Genomic DNA, 24789 nt, shown 5'->3' with positions numbered 1-24789 from the left:
CATACTTCTTTATTAATCTGCTGTTTCAAAGTAATTTCAATCTATTTATATTTAAATTATAAATTATTTTTTTTTGCGTGATTTTCAAGGTAAATAAAAAATTCGATCGATAACTGAACCTACTAAAATAGCTATCTAAAAGCTCTTTTCTATACTGAGAGTGAGATCCCTTTCGTTAAAGGATCCGAAGTCAGGGCGACGAGAAGACAACCCCTCTTCCAGCGAAATCGGCGCTTGCGCTGTGGAGGATTTCTCTCTTCGATCACCCCTCGGCTTTCAATGAGTCACTCCGATGTCCGCCATGATGCCGCGCCGACGCAGGGCGTCTCCGGAGTAGATCGTGAGTCTCCAGCCCCACCCGGCGGTCGACGACGTGTTGTGTTCTCCCGAACAGTTAAATTCTCGACTGGACGACTGCTTAATCGGATCTCACAGAAGACGACCTACGGCGATCTTCGCCATCATGTGGCCCCCTTTTCGTCGGCGCCCCGGCGCCTTAAAACCAGGGCGCGCTCGGAACATTCTCTGACATGGGGAATGAGGAAAGCCAACAAGGGGGCGGCGCCCCCGGACAGCAACAACAGGGCGCCCCCGGATCGGTCCCCTTCGGCATGGGTGGAGGACAAACTCAACCCAGATTCGGTGGGCCCCAACAACCGCCCGGCATGCGGCAGGTGGCCCCTACCGGGAGACCAAATCTCCGACCTGGGGGTCCCGGACCACCTCAACCGGCCATCAGGGGGCAGTATCCAGGCGGTCCTGGCACAGTTCCTAGACAACAGGGGCAACAAGTTCGTCCCGTTCAGGTAGGCGTTCAGCCTTGGGCAGAACCTCCAGTTCAACAGCCGCAACGCTTTCGGGCCCCCGGACCTCTGCAGCAGCAGGCGCCCCAGCAAGCGAGACAGCCCCAGACAGCTACTCCCTTGCGACCCATAGCACAACAACAGCAGTTGCAGCAACAGCAAGCCAAACAGCAACATCAGCAGGCCATGATGTTGGAAGAGGACATTGGTGTTGATCTAAGTAACTTGTCCGAAGAAGAGAAAGCCAAGATACTATCCGTGATGGCCAGAGCCCAGGATTTGGATGAAGACTACGAAAGGCACAAGAGGTAAGTTATAAGTATTAATTTTTGTTCGTGATAATTTATGAATGTTTATTATAAACTACTGCTCCTTTATTTGACAAACATTTTAGAGTGTAAAGCTGGGAAATTTATAATGCACACTAGCATAGTATAAGGCACAGGGATTATTTTTCTGTTTGATTTTAAATACGTTGCAATATTAAGTAAAAATTTGCTTTATAATGCTGTGAATTTTAAGTAGTGTTTATGAGTGTTGTATACATATATGAGTTTTAATACAATTTTAAATTTCTGGCTTTTTAAACGTGACGGTTTACAAATACAAAATATTTAACTTTTATGTCATAAATGTAAGGCGTAAATTTTAAAGTCTTCTTTTTTGCATATATTGCTTAGATATAGTTTAAAGAACAGTTTCATTTTTATATTGTGAATATAGCTGCGTGGATCTAATTATATCAAGTGGATCTAATTGTTTTCACATAATCATTGTAATAGAAATAAATAACATTAAAATCCAAAATGCACAAATGAATTGAAAAGACTACACGTTTATTTAAACATCTTAAAAAACACTTCTTCATGATTAGCTGAAAGTAAGGCATAAAACGCTTTTTTATTCTGATAAAACAATTTATTTATTCTTGAAACTATTATGCAGCTTCAAATGTGAGATTTAGAACAGTGTCTTTTGACGATACACGTACATAATTATTGAAAAAATGAAATGGATTCTTAATATAAGATTTTGAAGTTTTCTTTGATTAAAATTTTGAGTTCTTTACTTAGAAGAAAGGAACACTAAAAAAACTTTCAGATAAGCATACTATTTAAGTAAACTTTCCATCATTTATGGGATAAAATATACCGAAGTTACAGAATTAGTTAATGTCTGTGCCCTGCTATCGTTAGATTCCTAAGCATCAATGTTTTGTGAATTCATGGTATACGAAATAGAAATTAAGTTCAAAATCCAGGGTTATTTTCCAAATGAACAACACTTCAGAATTTTGCTTATATAATTATCATAAGTTTGCACTCAAAGCATTAATATTTGATCGATACAATAATGGGGATTAAACAACGGTAATTTTTTTTTTCTTTCCCCGTTTCTTATAAGAGCAACTAGAGTATTCATGCAAAACGTAATCTTATCTATCCCTTTTCCTGTCTTTTCTTCATGTTCTTGCTTGATTTGTTTTCTACATAATCTTTACTTTCCGTTGCTTGAGGTTTATTGAAAGGTTTTTGTAAATTTATAACATCGTGCTAAGCTTCATCTCGAATTTCCCGGTTTTTCTAGTGGAAACGTGTGTACTTAGAAAACATAATTCTCTTGGTTGACAATATGTATTCTTTCTTACAGGCTTTTAGGGTAAAACTTTGAATTTGCTTGCTGTCAAATAAAATATCCAAATTTTTACTTTTTTAAAATTTTAGCGTACTGAAATTAGTATCAAGGAAACTACATGGAATTTTCTCAGTCTTCCATTAATGTATAGTGTTTTAATGAGTTACGTGTGGTAATATGTTATTATTACTTAGAAGAGTCTTTTGTGGAGTGGTTTTGCTTTTAATTTCTGCGAAATCTTTTCAAGAAAAGTAGGCGTTGTTATTTATTGGTACTGAATAAAATATTTTCTTTATCTTCGATATTAAAAATTTGTACTGATGAATATAGCTCTAGGTCAATCTTTTAAAGGATCAGTTGAACTGTTATTTAACCTATTTTTTTAGTAACTTTTCTTAACAAAACTAAGTTATTTTTAACAAGAGTTGCTTTATATTTTATATGTCTTAAGGGTTAAAATAAGCAGTGTGAAAAATTGTACATTTTAATACTACTTCCTGAGTATACTACTATATGCATTAAAAATGGAAGTTAATGATATGAAGAAGTTTTGAAATAATATAAAAGATTACATAAGTCTTATTATACATAGTAAATTTATACATATTATGTTAAATTATCTACACTATTAAAATCTGAGCGCATCTGTTTGTTTGTGGTATCATCTCCTCCGTAACTGGGAGGAGTACCCCCGGATTCCAAAATTCGTAGGAAGCCATTTCGACAATTCTCATCTTCGTACAACTTTAATCAGCCGAGATATTAATTAAAATTTTTTCCGAGTGGCAGCAGTCTCGGGAGCCGCTGGAGATAAAAATGCTTTATTTCGAAAATTCTACTCGTTTTCAAATCGTAGAGTTTGTTAATAAAAATTTGTAAGTTTTACAAAATATGAAATAAAAATACCACTGCTCAGCGTTAAATATATTATTAGTCCAAAGGGATTTTGTCCCTGAGGGATTATTGTTTTCGTTCTGGCATTTTGCGTTGAATCTTTGAAAAGCTGTATCACTTTTCTAACTGTTGCCACCAACTATTATCTGTCTGTATTATATTTGAAGAAATTAAATAATGAAGAATCTACATAAATGTATGTATGTTTCTCGCATTGTGATAATACAACGGTACCTAGAGCCATAAAATTTTGAATGATGTAACTCTACTGCAAATATGGGCATCTGGAAGCCCAAATTTGAAATTTGGAATTTGTTTTATGATCGATTTCATATTTTGTAAAACTTTAACAAAGTTCTGATTAACAAGCTCAAGGATTTCAAAGCGAGTAATGGCAACGTTGTACAGAAAAAACATTTTTGTGTCCAGCGCGAGAGACTGTGTTTTGAAAAGTCTAAAGATATGCTCAATTTATATCAATATTGCTTTTGAACTGAATTTTATGATTTAAGTGCGAAGGACACGCTATTTAATTTAATTTAATTTAATTTTTAATAATTAGTAATTTTTAATACAGACAGTTTGAGTTTTTATGTATTTTTGCCTTGTCGAGAAGTGAGAACTGAATTAATTGAATGAGAAATACTCAATCGTCTGTGAAAAACTGTTTCTTTTTTGTTTTGTTTGCTTAATTTCTTTTATACATCGTTCTAGCTTTATTATAGTACTTGAATAGAACATGTGGCAACGATTAGATAATTCTTTAAATGATACAAATTTTGTGCATTCTGAGTTATAATATGAACGAAATATAATAAATACTGTTAAGTGAACCTAGCGTCAGAGTGTCGCTATGGTAAACAAAGTGAATTTTAAAGAATGCATTTATTCTATTGTGGTTTATGCGCTGTCGGCGAAGTAGATTTAATTAAATCCAATAAGTTTAAATGAAATGCAAGAAAAAATGCGTATAATTTAATATTCCGTACAAGGAAGTCATGTGGTGTACACATCAGATATTTTTATTTTTATTATATGAGGTCATAATCTGATGTTGAAGAAAGCACGAGATTGCAAGTGACGTCATTATATGCCGAAAACGTTTCGTTAATGTCACTAGTTTAAATAAATAGCTGCTGGTGGCAACGCTTTTTATTTCAGGTTAGGATAATTGACACGATATGTTACTGCCATGTTAATTCTTTTACTGATATTGAAAAAAAGTTGTTATATTGCATTAAATTTAAATCATGTCGTCACACGTATTACCTGAAATGTCAAAAGGTTTTGTTTAGAAGTTTTGCAACAACAAAAAGTTATTTACGAAATGGTTGTTGCTTGGAAAGAATAAACCGTTTTCATTCATATTGAAATGATTTAATGTATTTTCTTCTCAGGTGTACATAGTACTTTTAAATTTTTCGTTGGCCGAAGCCCGCTAGTATATATTAAATTTCGTTCAAATGGTAATTTCCTATTTTAATATTTGTGTTTATATTTTTTATATTAAAAGAGAATGGAATGCAGAAACAAACGCTCGAGCTTGTAAAATTGAAACTAAATTTGAGATGAGTTTTAATTTTATTCAACAGTAGAAATTTACTTGAATGAAATACCAATATGTATTTAATATGTATTTAAGAAGATAAGGGAAATATTTGCAGGACATTTTTGCATTGTTAAAACTTTTATACATTTTATTATTTTAAACTTTATAATGGCAATCTTCTTTGAAGTTTTAAAAGCGTAATTTGAAATTTTTCAGATTATAAAATTTATTCTATTTTTCAGTATATTTAATTTACAATAACAAGTTTAAGTTTGTTCGACATATTTTACAAACGTTTTACTTACATAACATGGATTTATGCTAAAATTCCAATTTAGTACTCCAGCTGTCAAACCGTTTTATGTGGGATCTGTACTCGGAAAGTTTCCATAATCTATCAACTCTGTTAAAGTGAAATGATGTTATAGGAATATCATGTTATAAAGGAGTTTTATTCTAAGAAGATATAATAATTATTTTCAAAGATAACTGTCAGAAAAAAAATTGATGAGCATATTCAAGGGAAAAATTCTGAAAGTTAGCAACAAGTTTAAACATTTATATTACAATCCACTTGTTTCATTTTTTATAATGTACTATACTTGCTTGATGCATGTATTCACAAAAACAGAAGTCCTCTGCATTTTCAGTTATTTACAAATGCTGCAAATATAAATATGATTATAAATTTTGCATTTCAGTTCAGTTTTACTTTATGATTAAAAAGAACAGTACCTTGAAAAACTACAGAATCATTTTCTTGTGGTAACATCCTTCTGCGTGTTATTTTTTTAGGATAATTCATGTATTCAAACTACAGATATTTTTTAAATTTAAGGTTTGAATGTAAGACAGAGTAACTGTAAGAATGTAAAACAGAGTAACTGTAAGAACTGTAGACTGTAAGAATGCATCTTGAATTGCTTACAAAACAAAGTTGCCTTAGATTAGATGAAACATAGCTGTGGAATATTTCTATACAATAAATGTAACTGTTCATTCTTTTCGAAGAACAAATCGTGAATAAGAATTTATTAACTAATTATAAACAGCTTATTAATTAATTAATTAAGCAAAAATTAAAATAAAATTACGCATCTTATTTTTGTTATGTGATTTAAATTTTGATGTAGTTTTTGAATCATACACATAGCTGATTATAAATGAAGCTGATATTGCTGAACGTCTCTGTAGAACAGACTGATGTTGCTAAACGAAAGTAATATAGTCATCAAGCTATCACCTCGATGACATGGGATTCACTGTATCATGTCGCATTTTCCTATATGACAGCCCTCGTAGGTACTTGTAACTATTCTTTCCTTGTCGCTATTCAGAGAAGAGTTTTATTTGAACTTGTGCGTTCATTTAAGCATTATGTTTCTTTGCAAAAAAAAAAAAAAAAAAAAAAAAAAATATAGTTTTCAAAACCTATTCATCCGGCAGCTTTTAGAACGATACAAGGCGGTGCCAGAACCTGAATTCCCTTAACTGTTTATTCTCTAGAACAAGGATTTCGAATCTTTTTCTTGTATCGACCCTCTTTTTAAAGGAATGGCTTACTTCGTCGACTTGCTTACATTTTTCTCTATAATATAGGCCATTATAATACTAATAATTGTATATAAATAACTTTAAAGATAGCAGTTGGACTATGAATATGAACAAAATGTTTGAAAAAAAAATGGTTTATTGATTTATATTTAATTATCATTTATATTACTATTATTTTTAATTTTACAAATATAAACAAGTTTTCAGAAACAAAATCTCTGGTTCTAATTGCACAAAAGTTTGTAATAAATATGATTACTGAACTTAAATGTATTGAAGCAATTTTTTTAATATTTAGCATAAAATTTCTTAATTTAATTTTTAAATCCCTTTCTTCAAAAATAATTAACGTCTTCCTTGTTTCTCATTCCAGTTTTGTATTCTTCGTACTTGTTTCGTCTATGTTTTTTCTCTTATATTTATTTTATATAATTTTTTCCCTTACTACATCATACAGCTTTATATTTATAAACAATTAATTGTCATTCGTAATAGCATTTTTTGGTAATAAATGGGATCTTGATTATGTTGATCAACTGCTAGCGCGCATTGGGTTATTGGCCCCCAATTTACACCTTGATCATCAGAGATTATCAACCTTAGAAATTTCATAGACTAATGGGGATTAATACTGACCCCGTTGGAAACCATTACTTTAGTGAGTTTAATTTTTAAAATATGAAATTTAATTTTTTTCCTCCAAATGTATGCCTTTACTTAAAATGTTTTAGAACTGAATATACAGATTGCTCTGTGTTTGTTGGTTTAACTAAAATGCGACAAATCAGATCTTTTTAAAAACAGGTTTAGCATTATAAACATTCAAGTTAAAGAAAACATTTGTTTATTTTTTGTTTATTTATATTATAAATATGGTATGGGAAAACTCATCGATAAAATTTTTATAGCTTTTAATGATTTATTTAATACTATACAACTGTTTTCTCATAAACAAATTGCGTTTATGAAAACGATAACATCATAAACATTAAAAGAGAAAGTAGAGATAATAGTTAGCACTGATTTATTTGATTACTGCAAAGCAAGTAAGGGCTATATGCCTAAAAGAAGGATAACTTCGTGGAGAACGTTCAACGTGAAACTAATTCCCCACGTGTTACACATGGGGAAAACCACAAAAACGCCGATGCAGCCAGCCCGTTTGCATGGAATCGAACTCAGGTCAAACTATCACTGATCGGCGGCTTTATTGCGTCTAATGTTCCTGCTAACGTCCTTTAATTTTTAAAACATAAAATTTAATTTTATTTCTCCAAATGTATGCCTTTACTTAAAAATTTTTTTAAAAATTTTCATAAACTTATTTCTAATCTTCCTGCTCAAGCTAAATTCTTGAATTAAGTGCAAAATGCAAAGAGGAGGAGAATTCGAGGATTCGAACTTCGATGAAAAGGAAACATTATCAATTCTACAGTTCAGTTCTACAGCTAATTCTACAGCAGCCAAGCAAAAAACAGCAATCTTCTAATTTTTAGAAACATTCTAAAATTAACGCTTATAATTAAAATTGAATCGACCTCTATTCTAAAATCAAGTAAAAGCGATAAATAATACAATAAAATATTTTTTTTGTCTTTAGGCTAAATTTTAAATTTAACGGGAAAATGTTATAAAATGAGTTTAAATCTTTTAAAATCTGATTAACACATTGCTTTTAAGCCAGTTTGAATCATCAAGGTTTAGAGTGAGGTTGAGAGTTGCTAGATTTCAAATAAAATAAATCTTCTTAAAATTGCATCTTGAGGAGTAATTGAGATTAGTGACTAATATGAAATTCCTTTTTTGGATATTACATATAAAACAAATCCTAAATAATAATAAATACATGTTTGCTTGAAATAAATCAAGTTTACTTCTAGTTTGGTTAATAAGGAATCTTAAGTTTTCTGTTTAAATAACCTCTATCATCCCAGTGATTATGAATGTTTTTTAAGTTTTAATTTATTTCATAAACTAATTTCTTTAACTCATAAGCTAATAATTCACTCATAACCACTCATAACTTTAACTTATAAACTAATAATTAGTGTATGAGTTTTTTCATAAATTAATTTCTTTATTTTTACTTTAATTCATAAAACTGGCACCAAAAGAAATCAATACGACAGCGTGTAGGATTAAATACATAAAATACTAGATTAAAGATCACATATTAAAATATTTTTCTATTATGAAAATCTTATTTTTATTAGAAATATATACTATATTAAGTAAGAAATATGGCTAATAAAACTATGTATGTTTTATTTTATTAAAATTTATGGTGTTATGCCAAAAATATTCTTATTAAATGGGGGCTAGATTAGGTTATTTGAATACAGCAAAGCAAATGGGGGCTATCACCCTAAGGAGAGGGATGCTTTCCTGGAGGACTTTCTAAGAACAACTAGCTCGTACTCGTGTTATACACAGTGAACACTACAAAAATCGACCATGCAGCCCCATCCGTTCTCTTGGGATCGAATTAGGCCTGAGCTCCCAGCTAACAATGGTTTTAACCACATTAATTAGAAATATGGTTTAATTACTTTAATGATAAATAAAAAAACCTAATATTACGTAAGCGATAACAGCTTCGTTTTTTTTTACTATCTGGGCGAGGTTGTAATCCAAATAGAATGAAGTCTGGAACATATGAAACAATTTTTCAGACATTAAGGATCATTTCGCAGTAAAATACTAAGACTGAAACAAAAGACGTCCATAAATTGTAATTCTGATATATAGCAAAATTCAAGCTTATTTAGGTTTTTTTAGCAAAAGTGGTATTTTTATATAAATAAAAATGCTGTTTGTTTTTAGGAATAAAGCTTGTTAACTATCGAAAGAATTTTCCCTATTACGTATAATATTGTATGCACATATTTATTTAAAACTATTACCGCAGAGGATTGCTGATGGTAATTTATTACAATACCCTAAAAGAAATTCTTTTACCGAATTGGAAACGGAGTATTTCAAAAAGATTGTAAACTAAATAGTGCTTGAACGATTTGTCGTAAACATATGGAATCCTGATTAAGAAAAGGATCTAATAAAATAATCTTTTACAATTTTGGTTGCCAGTAAAAATATATGGTATTTAAAATTTTAATCTTGCTTTATATAAAGGAATTTTCAATTAGAAAATCATTTTTTAGATTATTAAATACTGTTGGAAAGTAATAATAAAAAAATAACAAAGTGGAGATTCATCAAACTTATTAAAGCAGGAAACTTAAAAAGTCATTGTGCCTTTGCCAGGATTAAAACAACATTTTCCATCTGTTAGGTAGTTGTGCCAAAAACTTATAGCATAAGATCAGATGAGGGGAAATGGGAAAATTTTCTCATAACCCGTTCTATAATGCACATATACGACACTGGAAAAAATATCCCAAAGGAGTGTGCGATAATAAGAATCTCCAATGCGATAGTTCGTTACATTCGTTCTCTCACTTAAAGCTAATTGGGGAGAGGCATGATATCCTGTCAACCAAATCCAAGTAGTCAGAAGTTATTGTCTCCCAGCTGGACGGTTCGTTTTAGAAAAGGAGATTATAGTAGAGAACTATTGGATTATCCGAAAAGTTCTGCGGTTTTCCAAATTGAAGTACGTTTTCTTCTAGTTATTTTGTCACTTCTGATACGGAATGATCTTGACTGACGCGGATGGTTAAACATGGTTTTTTCTGTTCACTTTAGTTTCCTTTATATTCATTTTATATAATTTTTCCTCACTATACAGTACAGCTTTATATAAAAAAAAATTAACTGTTAGTTTTATGTGCAAGGCAGTTTTGTAATCAGTGGTATTTTGATTATGCCGATCAATTGCCTGTGGATATTCGGCTATCGACCCTAAATGACTCCTTAATTATCCCTAACCCCCTTTCAAATTCCATCTACATTCAGGGTAAATTCCGGCATAAACCCGTTGGAAATCTTTGTATTATATAAATGTTGTCTTTGTTAGTTAAATGTAAACTTTTTCACGTAGTGTTATTTTATGTTATCGAAGCTCGTTCTTTTTTTCGGGGCGAAGGACGTTCAACACTGCTTTTTTAAACAACTCGTTTCAAATATATAATTTTATATGCTTGAATTTCTGAATTAATTCTTAAACTACTAAATGTTTCAGGATTCTGAATGTGACGATCCGATTGCAGTTTTTCCTAGTAATGTTTATGATATTTTATATTTTATCAATTTTTGAAATACTATCTTTTTTGAAATTTTAATTGATAATCCCTTTTTAGATCTGTTGAACTGTAATTTAAAGTTTTCAGCTTGCCGGATTTCGTTCAAGATTTCCCCCCTTTAATTATTTAGAAGTAAAAGTATCCGGTATAAAAAATTGACTATTAAAAGTATCTTCAGTTTTGTTGAGATAAATTGTATTCTGCATGAATCTATTTTAAAGAACCCTGTTGTGAGAGAACATTTTCGTTAGAACAACAACAAAAAAATATTCTCCTCGCAATAGCCTCTAAGTGTAAGTGTTTTCAATCGTAAAAATTTTCCCTTGGAGGAATTTCATAGTTTCAACGGGAGAAATGTAGTCAGCTTTTTATTTATCTGTTAAGTATTTAGTTTTAGTTTATGAATATAAAAAGCTACTTTTATTCAAGTTTTGGTGCTTGTCAACATTTTCTATACTTCATCTTGTTTAATTTGTAAAACACATTAAAATAATCTAAATAAATATATACGTATTTTTATGTTTTGGAAAGGAGAGGAGAGAGATTGATTGCCTAGCAATGGTGAAAGAGGTGCATCACACACAAAAAAAGAGACTGAGAGCCACTGCTAGATAGAGCTAGAGAAGTGTATATAGAGATCCTTAGATAGAGAAGTGTGGAAAAAGGTGGTACACACTTAGTAGAATTCACATGAAACATGATTTTATAGTCATGTGGAGCTTCAGATGAGAAAGAAATGGGATTTATTGTAAAAATACCAAATTGTTTCCCGCACATAAAAACATTGTTTCAGATGCACTTCTGCATTGCATACAGCCACAAAATGCCATGTTGTTGTTAACCCAGGTTTCATCTGGATATATAAACACCTTTTTTTTCATAATGCACTTTTTTGAGTTATTGCATTTTTGTTTAACTAAATTCTTTGCAATTCTGATGCGCACTCGTTGATGAAGTCTGAACCCAGTATCTGGATATTAATCTGTCATGTATTCTGAAATGTAATTCGCTGTAAAAGGTAATTGCATCGCTATTGTTTTATGGCGAACTACGAGTACGTAAAGAATATTTGTCTAAGGAGAGGGATGTCTTTATGGGACGGGATTTTAAAGTTTAGCACGAAAGCATATATTTGTGACATAAATGTCAAAACGGCATATAAAATGCTAAACTATTAAATGACCTTTTGATAGTTTATAGCTTTCTTGATTGCTTTTCTAAGGATTTTATAGCTTTTTTTTGTTAGATGATTTATGAGTTTATAATTCCTTGGTTTACTCGGGGATTGTTGTAGGTTAACAAAAAGCTCTAGTTACGCCAATTTTTATAGGTGCAAGATACTACAATACTGAGATGTAGACTTTTTTTATCCCATTAGTATTAATTTTATTTATAGGGTCATCCATTTGAAAGTGAGCTGCCATAGCTTCATCAGGTACATTAAAACTCTGCAAATCCCTTTAAGAAACGCTTTGTAAAATCTTGCACCGTTATTTTGTTTGTTGGGTTAAATTGCCTTACATTATAGTACCATGTATTTAAAATTCATGCGACTTGCAAGTATTACCCTTGCAGCAAAGTATGAGATCTTTTATTAAACCTTTTACACAGATTTACAGTTAACCATTTTTTGAACTCTTGCCATTTTGTGAAGCACAAAATCTTTAATTTTTCATTCAAGTTTAACTATTTTGTAACTACTTAAAAATTAAATTAATTTAAACGTAATAAATGCAGCTGTTTTTAAAATCTTCATTTTTACTTCCTTGTACAAAGTAAAAAGGAAGTATTGTAATCGCGAAAAGATTCAGGCAGCATACTTCAACGAAAATATCCACTTTGACTGCTTTCGAAAGCAATTTAACGATGTTTTTGCGTGATATCTGTACATAAGGACAGAATAAAATACTCTTTTCCTTAAAAAAAAATATATAAAACTGCTTTAAAATGATTTCTGAAGAGTATTTTTCGTGGCGTCTGTACGAACGTATGTACGTACGTGCGTACGTACGTACGTACGTACGTATCAGCATAACTCAAAAACGAGTAGCCTCAGAGCGTTGAAATTTTTTATATAGGACTACTATAACATGTGATGTGCACCTCGTATTTTGGTTTCAATCGGCCGCGCCACACGTATATAAATATATTTATATATATATCCACTCTGTTACCCGGCTCAGTAATCTCAGTTTCTTTACTCTTATATGTTTGTAAATTGTACACTTTTTTCTTTAAAAATAATTGAATTATGTTGTTTTTATTTTCCGGTTAAGGGTTTTATGCCTTTAGTAAATCTGTATGCAATATGTTTAGAATTATCAACAATTTAAAAGTTGTTTAAGTGCCACTAAGCCTATTTGATGGCGGCGATTGCTTGTTTATATTTGAAACAGCTGAGTAGTAAATTTGTTGCCAATCTAGAGAAACGTAGCTTCGCAACAACAAAGATAAACGCCTTCATTTATTATTGCGATTTAAATCATGCTTAATCCTTTCTGGAATTTTTTCGAGGAATTAAGTGTTTAAGATTTCCTTAATTTTTAATAATTTAATTTTTAATAATTAGTAATTTTTAATAGAGATGTTTTGAGTTTTTATGTATTTTTGCCTTGTCGCGAAGTGAGAACTGAATTAATTGAATGAGAAATACTCAATCGTCTGTGAAAAACTGTTTCGTTTTTGTTTTGTTTGCTTAATTTCTTTTATACATCGTTCTAGCTTTATTATAGTACTTGAATAGAACATGTGGCAAAGATTAGATAATTCTTTAAATGATACAAATTTTATGCATTCTGAGTTATAATATGAACGAAATATAATAGTGTTAAGTGAACCTAGCGCCAGTGTCGCTATGGTAAATAAATAGAGTGAATTTTAAAGAATGCGCTTATTCTATTGTGGTTTATGCGCTGTCGGCGAAGTAGATATGATTAAATCCAATAAGTTTAAACAAAATGCAAGAAAAATTCGTATAATTTAATATTCCGTACAAGGAAGTCATGTGGTATAGACATCAGATTTTTTTATGATACATTGATATTTTAAAATACGCTTAATTTATAATAAATTCTTTTGTTATCTTTTATGAACAAGCTATAACAAAAAGTGTTTCATAATGTCGTGTATTTTATAATTAGAGACAATAGGTTTTAAATAATTTGTCTGTTTTCTATCATGCTACTTACTACATTTACAAAATTCTTCCTATGCGTTAAATGGCTAATGGAACCTTATCGTGCACGGAAACAATCAAATTATTCTTTGTAATGAAATGCCCGATATCCTTAGTTAGGATGAAACTTTTAATGTTGAAGGTGATATTTTTATCTTAGATAATTTCGTGCCCTCGGTAGATTTTTCTTCCCTCATAGCAAAGAATTTGTTTTCAGATTCTGCATTTGTTGCACCAGATAATTTCATAGTATGCTATTTAAACTTATTTGATTTTAGTCAACAGTAAATAAAAGTTGCTTTATTAGATGACAAGGATAGGTTTTGTTTTAGAAGAGAAGCGAAAGATTTTCTCGCGATTCTTCAAAATTTTATGTACATTTTAATCATAAAATTAATGATAAATTCATACCCAAACAGTTTTATACTGTAATCTAAAATTTAAAGATGGTAGTGAAAAATGTTTTCTATTTTTTGTATATTTGAAAATTTAAAAATGATGCTGTTAAATTAAAGTCAAGAAGGAAGAAAAATGTAGTTAATATTTGGAATCAAATCTTGAAAAAGAATTAGAATGATGAAAAAAAATTACATTGTTTTATTAAATCAAATTTTAAAACAGAAAAGGAATGATAAAAAGAACAACATTGTTTTATTATATCAAATTTCAGAATAGGAAAAAAACTATGAAAAGAAATATATTCCTCTGTTAAATTAAATTTTAAAACAAAAAAAAAAAAAAATATGGAAAGAAAGACAATGTTTTTTTAAATAAAGTTTTAAAACAGAACAGAACAATGAAACTAACGACATTGTTTTTAGCAAAATTTTAAAACAGAAAAATAACGATATTGTTTTGTTAAATGAAATTAAAAAAAAAGGTAAAGAACGATATTTTTGTGTTAAATCTAAAGAACGATACTGTTTTGTTAATTCAAGTTTTAACCTTGCAAGAACTGCATGAAAATTCAGTTTTTGTTTTTTAAAAACATTTTAATAATCAATTATATAATATTTTTATGAATTTCCTGCTTAAAGCTGCTGTATAAGATAAACTCCTATTTTTAATGAATGACACTTTTTCGAATAATCTGTATATATCGCTTAACGCCTTTTAAATTCAGTCTTATCAGTTTATATTTCTTAAATATACTTCTACTTGATAAAACAATGAATATTTCCAAACGCAGTGCGAGATGTATTTATTTAATACTCATTCGCCTACACGCGTCGAGAGTGTTCGATAGCGGCTTCAAAGGAATTCGATTTCAAATGCCACGGGTCGTCGTCTGAGACGTTTCATTTGTGAAAAGCTGCTGCTGTTCGAAGCGAATTTAACTAGGAGCTATTTCAAGAGGGTTTTGCATCTGGAAACTCTGATGCAACAAGTGAAGTAAATTGAAATCTGAAACGCATTTCTGCTGCTATAGTCGCTAATCTGAAGCCAGCCGCTCAAAGGTTCTCGAATTCTCTAGAAGCGGATTATTATTTGTTGACATTGAAATTCAACACGTGCGATGCGTTTCCACTGATTGGCGACTTGAAATATTATTGTGATATTTTGATTACTTATTACGTTTCGAGAAAATTCAGGAACATTTAAATTAATTTAAAAATTTGAAACGTGGTGTAAATATAGATGCCTTTTCTTTGTTTTATATTAAATGTAATGTCTCGTCTGCTTCCCATTTGCTTTGAGGGTCGCTCATCTTTCGATGTTTTTGATTCAGTAGAGTCATTTATGGGAGCGTTAGCATACGTTTCGCACCGTTACGCTACAATTCCATTTATTGTCCGCGAGTACCAAAAAGTGTTGTGATTGCAGGAGATTTTAATTTATGTTTCATATTGTTTGACAAATAGCAAATTTCATCAGTAGTACCTTTTGCAGTTCTTTAATTTACTTTTCAAATTATAACAGTATTGCTTAACCAACTGCAGATTTTAAAAATTTCACACTTATTTCTTTAAATTAATATATAATAATTTAATTCTTTTATTTTACAATAATATATCTAACTGTTATAATGTAAAATGACCGGCCGGTGGCGAAGTGGCTAGCCTCGATCCCCGTGCTGGGCAGGGTTGACTCAGCCTTTCATCCCTTAAGTGGATCGATAAAATGAGTACCAAGTTCGCTTGGGGAGTAAACACCAAGGGTCCAGCGACAAGCTAACTACTTGCCCAGGGCATATGCTGATGCACTCCGGGGCCCAAAGGTCAAGAATGCAGAAAAAGGGCACTGCAGGCCATGGCCCACTAGGGCTGTTTTAGGCACTAGGCCTTGGCCCACTAGGGCCACTGAGTTGTTTTAGTTATAAAATACATTTATTAATAATCGTGCAATGTTTAAACATTACTGTGATCAATAAAAGATGTTTATAATATTATTTATTACATGGCTTCTCGAGAATCAGAAACTTTTATAAACTAAATTAAGTTTAAAATTCTATAGCGCGACTTTTTACTTACTTTCACATTTTGAGTGCTTAAATTTCTCTCTTTCGTTTGCATTAAAAATTCATAAGTTAATACAAAAATATGAAATATAGAGGTAGCTTCTTTCCAAGATGTTTTTGCTGTTACCAGACTCATTTGTCTGGCAATGGTCAGCACAAACCCAAGACATACATCGTGGCAAGGAATGACATGCGCCTGTCGTTGGCAAGAGCCTTGAGTGCCATATACGTGACATTCTGACTTTAGCTCAGTTACGTCTTTTAAGGGAGCACCCCGCAGGGGGATGGGTCCAAGCGTTTCCCACTCTTCTTCCCTTACCACCAGTCTCTTGAGGGGACTTTTGGATCTTCGCATATTTAGAGTGCCACCATGCTGCACTGACACTATACTTACAAACATCCTCGCATTCTCAGTGATTCGAACCCTAGCCCTTCGGTACGGCAGGCAAACCAATATCCCAGTTCGGTGGCCTTCCTGGATGCACCGCCGTCCTTATCGCTGTATCGAATGCATTCGAATCCAGAGAAAGGCTTGGGTATTTGTAAGTATATAATGTCTTTACGGGTGCGGGCACTTAAATCCTCTCGAATCGAAAGTCCTCTCGAATACTTGGTAGTTGGGGATGAGAGGTGGGAGACTCACGGATCCGTAACGCCCGGGGCATTCTCCTTCAAAATTGGAAGAGAGTTCGGCAAAGACCTACTTTTACTTATAAGGTACCCAAGGCCCTTTCCAACGACTGAGAAATTCTGCGCTCCTTGCCACATTAAACTTCATCGAGAAATTGCCAGATCTCAGTCTAGTTGAAAATACTTAGATGATATCGAAAGAGAAAGAGAGTTTAAAGAATGTAAGCAATAAAATAAAATGAACAGAAGCTATGATTTCATGATGGTACGATCTAATTCCAATGAGTGACTTTAATAAATTTGTGTACCCAAGCAATATGCATTTGAAATTAAAAAACAAAAATTTTCGAATTAAATATTTATGATATCAATTATTTGAAATAATAATTAATATTTATGATATCAATTATTTGAAATACATTTAAAATTCATTGATTAATGGAAAGTGTTTAATATTTTGTTGTTTTGCTTTATTATTTTCTTTTGATTTAAAAATTAATTGAAGTTTATAAGAAACATAAATAAATGATAATGTATAATAAATTAATTGTATTTCATAAGAAATATAAACAATATACATATAAATAAATACTAGCTTATAAGGTATTTATCCCGCCTTCTTATCGTGCCTTCGTGGTGTAGGGGTCCGCACGTTGTGCGCGCATTCCAGAAGTCCGCGGTTTAATTCCCGGCGAAGGCGTTGCTCATTTTTGCCTGCTTCCAAAAATACCTAATGTCTCTACAAGTTTTGTAATTTCTTTTCATTTTTTATTCATAATATTTACAGCAATAATGTTATTTTAAATAATACAAATATTTTGATTTCTATATAAAATTTCAAAAGTTTATGTGTAATTTATTAACGCTAGCATTTAATTAACCTTTAAACTATGGTTAGATGCTCTGCCACCGCTGGCGGTGTCATCTGCTGCCCCGTTTTATGTCCAGACTTGGGCAGGTAGGGGGCTGCCTGTTTCTCCGCATGCACACTGATCTATTAAATTCTGACAAAGCTATGTTCTTTGCATAACATTTGCACCAAGTTATATATCTTTACTATTATGAAGCTCGAAGAGTAAAGATTTTAACCATACAACCATATAATTACCCGACTTGGAAAGAATAATAATAATAATATGAAAGTTAAACTTTAATTAAAGATTAAACTTTAATTTGCTCTGAGTTTTGCTGCATTTCTGCAACAATCAGGAAAACTTCGTTTCTCGGATTTACAGGAGGTTTCGCTCACCGATGCCGAAAGTTGCTTTAATTAAATGACGAATTGATCTAATATGACGGCATAACATATTTCCAGAAGTTTGGTTTATAAGGTAAATTCTGCCGATCTGATCAGCATAGTGCTCAGCGCTGCTGTATCACTATGCCCTTGTTCAAATATCGGAAAAGGCTATGACGTTTCTAAGTGTATGTGCGCCACAGGGACACTTAAAATGCTGGCCCCCCAAAAGTACTCTCGAGAAGTTTGTGTATAGGAAGTTTGTGCATAGGAATTTGTGTATATTCAGAACTTCAGAAACCCCTCCGGAGTTTCTCTACCCGAGATAAAATTTCTCTCTTCTCACTCATGTAAAATCGACTGCCTCCTATGGTGCACCCTGGGTAACATAACTAATATTAGCTTCATTAATATTATCCATTTTCGATAAGAAGATTGAATTTATTTTTAGAGACAAGTCTCCTTCTATTGTGAATGTTTTAGGCAAAACATTAAAACATCCACATAGACCGATAAAAAATAATAGCTGTTGCGAGCTACGAATAAGATAAGACAAAGTGATGATTTACTGTTGTTCTAAACAACACACGGCAGTATAAACAGCTGTAAATAGCTCAAGGAGAGGAAAAGAGATAAGGCATATTTTTCATATTATACAAAAAATACCTCTGATTACTAAATGTCACTTATTAGCTTTAAAGAATTATTCACTGAGCAATAGCTAAATATAATCTCACATTTCGGAACTCGTGATTCAGAACTGAACTGACTCTCACCGCTTTAACTGATTCTCACGGCTCAAACACAGTTAGATATAGTTGAAAACTGTTACATAAAATGTACCAAATAATCAACTAAAACTAAAAAAAGTCTTGAAGGTTTCAGATTTTAACGGTCACCCAAAAGGGTTTGTTAAGAATTTTATACTCTCGCGGAGCTTGTAGTTACAGTCTGTTCATTCACTCAACTCCTACTAACCCATTGTTTACCTTTTAGCTTTATTTTTAAGCATCGTTTTCTTCGCACTTACGCCATATTCAATTCAACAACAAAATCACAAAATGTTTAAAAGCTGCATAGTTTAGAATACGTTTAGAATTCCCGATGAAGCCTTAAGTGTCAGCATATATTTTTCTTCCCTTTTTTTTCTTCTTAAGTCTTTTCTCAGTTCATCAGATTAATGTTCAGTTTTCTTACTAACTTTATAAAACATTTTTTGTCTTTTTATTATTAATGTTTTGTGTGCTTACTTTATTTGTTAAATATCACATTCTCGCCGCTTATGCCACATAATATTAGATTCAACAGCAAAAGTTTTTTTCCGTACAGTGTTGGCCTACTCGCTTAGAAATTGTTGAGTTTGTTAATCAAAGATTCATTAAAGGCTTTGCAAAATATAATACAAATAATAAAACAAATTTGGAAATCAAAATTCCGTCTTCCAGGTTTCCATGCTCGGATGGAGGACTACGCTATTTAAAATTTGATGGCTCTAGGTACCGCTGTTATTTCATAATGCGAGGAACATACATACATGCAGGGTCTTCATTATTTAATTTCTTTAAAAATAATACAGAGCAATAATATTTAAGGTTACAATTTGAAAAGTGATCCGACGTTTATAGTGAACAGATGCAAAATCCCATTTCAAGACTATTTAGGTTATTTTGGATAAAAAGATGAGGAGGATACTGTTCAATTACCTTAAAAGACATAAGAAGAGTTACTCACAAGAATTTGTTTCTAGAATCAAGGTGGAACTATAAAAAGGCAGGTGCAGGTAAAAATGGGTGAGACATCAGCATTTCATCTTTCATCGTACACGTACAGTTCCGCCGTACTAACTGTGATTAGTTTTGATGCCCTAATTTTGATGGAAATATCCCGGCGCACGGATCTGAGTATTATCTTCATCTACCATCAAGCCTTTCCAAAGAATGTTCGATTTGCCAAGATTTTAAGTACCCCATCCCACATAGATATTACATTATCTTTACAAGCATCCATATCCTTTCCGAGATTTGAATCTGGTCTAACGATATGGCAGCCAGCAGTTTTAATGATTGTACTAATCAGGAAGTCAGTATAAAAACTGCGCTCATTTGAATTATAAAATAAATTATTCGTTTATTAAATAATTTTAATATATATTATTTAGTAAAGTATAAAATTCCTGTTTTTAAGTTTAGAAATATTTTTTGATGTCGGTGAACTTCTAATAATTAGAATGCAAATGCTGCAGCGGATGCGGATGCATTACAATACTTATTCTAATTTATGACGTCATAATGCTTACTAATCAGCAATCCTTATTGGTTCCTTCGATATTTATGGTTACTTTCTAACAACTTTTAATTATAGACTATTGTTATGAATTATTAGACAAATGCAATAAATTTAATACGATTTAACATTTATGTGTCAGTAGTGAAGTATTCATCTGGACTACTTGATTCTGCAAACCATATTGATATCTAAAGGGAACACTTAATGAATTAAGAATGTTCATACCATATCGATTCAGTGTTATGGCGAAATATTTACTTTCAGGATCGTTTAATCATCGATCGCTCGGAGACTACATCTAGGGAATTCATTCATCATTCTCAACTAAATTCTATCAATAAATTAATATTTAAATCTTGTCTCGGAGATTCGACTTCATGTAATTTTTCATCGATATGTTTTATGTATGAATTACTATATTTGAATCTGTTTAAAATGTAAGTAGGAATCAGCGCTTCTTTACCTTAGCAACTGACAACCCAATCGATTTGATCATCAATCAGTCATCGAGTTTTTGGATTTCAAAAATATTCACCCAGGCGTTAAAATTGCTTTTTTCCCGATACATGCTTGAGTTTCATTTTACACAAAATAGAAGGAAACACAGATATTGCGATTTATTTTTTATTTATTTTAATAGTAAGAATTCAGACCTTAAAATTCAAATTTAGCGTATTTGTTGCTGGTAACGTATGTCTGATATTTAGCATGTTTGTCAGGTTATTTTCCGTTATCCGACCACCGTACAATTTATTCAGTCAAAAGGCCTTTTTAATTCTGGCGGCAAAACATCGCAAAGAACGAAAAAGCATGGGATGGAGAAAGGAAGGGAAGACCGAAAGATTGCAATAGTAAAACAAATTCTGCAAATTAAATGCAATAAAATGCATTTTTGAATAATTTACATGTTTATCTAATTTCCTAACCTAAATTTATTTTTACCTAAATTTTTAGTGACGTACTTAAATTTACTTACTAGGCTTAATTTATAATTATTTTATTATAACACTGTTCTTCTCTCCTTCCCGACTTAACGTAAATTCGAAGTTTTATAAATACAAAAAAGCCGTAACATTCAAATTGTCACCAAGTAGAAATAAGGACTAATTAAACAATTCATCTTCTTTTATTGACCCATACTTCTTGCCTTCAGACAATATTAGCGAGATTAATTTATATTAAAATTCTAATAAAAATGAATACATACAAAGTTTAAAAAGCGATTCAGACTTAATCTAGTTGTGCGCTGATAGCAGCAACAAGTGGGGATAATAATGCAAAATAGAATAAAAAATACGTTTAAAATTCATCACATATTCAATTCGGAATAAATCAGATGAAAAAAAGCAAAAAACCAGAGGAATTAAGGCATTAAGAAATTGGTGGAAAATATTCCAAAACCAAAAATTAAATATGCAATTTATATTTTTCCTTGCATCATCAGGGGGCCCGGTGCAACTAAAGAAGTAAATAAATAAAACAGCCTCTTTCTATACATACAAAACCACGAATTAATATTTAATATTTAAAAATAATCTCAGAAAACAATCAAAGTAATCTGTATCTTTATCAATTTAACCTCTAAAGGCCGAAGTGTGTTTATGTTTATATTATATATATCTATATATATATTATAAAATTTTTATTTAAAAATAAAATTATTCCAAGTATTTCTACTCAATATGCTGCTAAAATTGATCAGTTTAGACAAAAAGTAAGAAATTTAGAACCAATTTCAGAAAGACCCAAAAGAAGTGAAATTGAATACCATTAAAGTTTAAAAAACCCTATACATATGTACGATAAGAATTAAGGAAATGTGAAATACTGTAAACTAAAAGTTACCAAAAAGTAAAAAAAAAAACACAAAGAGGAATTCAATCAAATCTGATATAACGTTTCCAACAGCGGGATTCATCAGACTCAAATGCAATCCCCCTTCCATTTGAAAATCATTGCTTTTCTGTTATCCAAAAAATTAGGAAAACGCAAAATATTTGTTTACGAATTGTTTATAATGTCTTTCACACAAAAGTTCATTTATAAACTGTTCATAAAATTTTGGAAATTACTTGACAGTTTCTATACCCTTAATCCTAAAACTCTGAACGCATCCCTCATTCACTGGACAAGAACATGCAAACCTAAAATTGAAAATAAGCAACTTTATAATAACGAGACAAAAATGGTTGGCGTAGATATTTTCAAGGCAAATTCTTAAAAAATAATAGTAAAAAATCCTCTGGATTTATTTTTGCTTATGAAGAAGGACCTGTGTTCTAATGACCCTCAAATTCATAGAATTATTCAAAATATACACAAAACTAAGACTGCTTTTTTTTCTAACTTTTAAATGTTTGGCATCATCAAAAACAAACTGCTTAGCAAAATAATCTCTCACCTGGCCGACATTTTTCTGACGCTTGGTAATTTTTATAACCTGTTTTGTTCTTGTGGTGACTTTATCTATTATTTGTCGATTTTATTTCATTAAAAAAGTTATTCTATAATACTTTGATAATATTAACCGAAATGTTGATCACAATAATCTGTGTAACTTTCATGTTTTCGTATACAAACAAACGGGACGATAACAGTTCGATAACAATATCCCAATGACAACGTTAACCTCCATCACATTAAGCGACGTCTACTACATCTCTGTGGAAAATCCTTAGCGTTTTTTTCACGCCTTTTCATGCAGAAATTATTACACTTTTATCGAATTGTTGGTAAAGCAGACATATTTATAAGCTTGACGTAATAGTTTTTATATATTATGACTTCATCTATCTGAGTCAATTATTAAATTCTGCAGAATATTGCCTCCTCCTTAGAAGTAGCTAAAAACGAAAAAGAAAACCATGCTAAGGTTTTTATGGAAAAAAGCTGAAATTATGCCACAGACGCCAAATTTCTTTCGCCCATCCAAGAAACCTCTCCCGTCAAGTGGGAAAATGCTCAGAACTTGGAAGATCATCGTATCTCTCGGACACAAACCATTAATTATGTTGTGCAGCGACATTCAGATTTTTTTGTTCTTTCAGAATGGACAGCGTTATCCTCTGATATATCCACTTAAAAAACTAAATTAAAAAAAAGAGGACTCGTCTTTGGATAAAATGTAAATGTAGTCGGCCACCGCACTCATAAATCTTAATCGGACCCTCTTCCCAATATGTTACGAGACTAATTTTTTCTGATTTGTTCTGGAATGATTCTAGTTGTCGTATCAACCATGGCTTATCGCTAGTTTCTGAGAAGAATAGTCCTTATCCGAAGCATTAGCGAGTGAATAGGATTTAAAGATGACTTAAAGAAACTTGCAGAGTTTTAAAACAAGCTTGACAGGCAAGTGAGTTAACATTAAAATCCTTATAATGTATTTGATTTTGTGTTTTTTGACAAGAACAGTAAATGAAATTTGAGTAAAGAATACTTCAGATTATAAACTAACACTAATAAAAATAGTTTGGTAATTAAATTTTAAAATAAAAATATAAAAACTTTTTAAAAATATAAAACGTCTTGAGTATTGTACTCGATCTTCGCTTTCAGATTCTAGTTCAGCACTTGAAAGAGTTCAGTGTTAAAGAATAACAGATTTAATATAGATTTAAGAGTTAAATTTCCACATTTTCAGATGGAGAATATAAATTCATATATTTAAAAGGAACTATTCGTAGCAGTGCGAAAACAGTTGAGTGAAAATTTACAACTATGTTTTGTAAATTATTATTGGGAGCTGCGGGTTTGAGGCTAACCATTAAATAGCCATTCCAGTTGAACAGAAAGAATTGTCAATTTAAAAGTAATGTGGAATATTAGTAATTAACGTAATAATATTAATACAGCAATACAATAATAGTAATTTAATACAATAATTCTAATTTATACAATAGAATAACTACAAGTAATGCAATATCATAATTTAATAATCATATGCAACAAAATAAATAGTTGTAAATAACTAAACCATATATTACCCAAATCCTCTTTAACGCGCGAGAAATATCGTAAACTTTCGATACTATTCAAAAAGCAAACTCTAAAACTTAATTCAGAAAACTGTTTCTCTTTGGAAACGGTAACTTTTCTGAGGAATAACAACTAACTTATTCTGGCTGTCGAAGCCGTATTTATATGGCATTTCACGGCTTTCAGAAGCTTTAAGAAATATCCCTTCTAGAACTACGAAAACTTCAAAAAATTCACCAAGTTAGCGAAAAATCGTCCTATGTCGATAACTTGTCAAACATCTTATTTGCCAAGTCCTGTCAATAACTTTTTTTCTCACATCTACGGCTCTATGCGAAAGCTAAAAAAACAGGAGACGCGAATTTAATTAACACCCCTAAAATTACCA

The 24789-nt window shown here is 31.4% G+C and overlaps 1 protein-coding gene across 4 annotated transcripts in view; it reads left to right on the top strand.

Moving 5' to 3' along the window:
• Positions 1-312: 312 nt before the first annotated feature.
• Positions 313-24789, top strand: part of LOC118182896 (uncharacterized) — a 462070-nt gene continuing 437593 nt past the window's right edge. For all 4 annotated transcript variants that reach the window (XR_015042537.1, XR_015042535.1, XR_015042536.1 and 1 more), the window contains exon 1: positions 313-1111. Coding sequence is in view for 1 of the 4 variants with exons in the window: in XM_085821730.1 (XP_085677856.1) it covers positions 531-1111 (581 nt within the window). In the remaining 3 variants the exon portion in view is untranslated. The remainder of the gene's footprint in view (positions 1112-24789) is intronic.

Source organism: Stegodyphus dumicola, chromosome 8 (genome assembly GCF_044657685.1).
Source record: "Stegodyphus dumicola isolate Sdum_Otavi_A_Nest chromosome 8, ASM4465768v1".
Lineage (NCBI taxonomy): Eukaryota > Metazoa > Arthropoda > Arachnida > Araneae > Eresidae > Stegodyphus > Stegodyphus dumicola.
The sequence above is the reverse complement of the archived record's forward strand: the minus strand, read 5'-3'. Positions and strand labels throughout refer to the sequence as shown.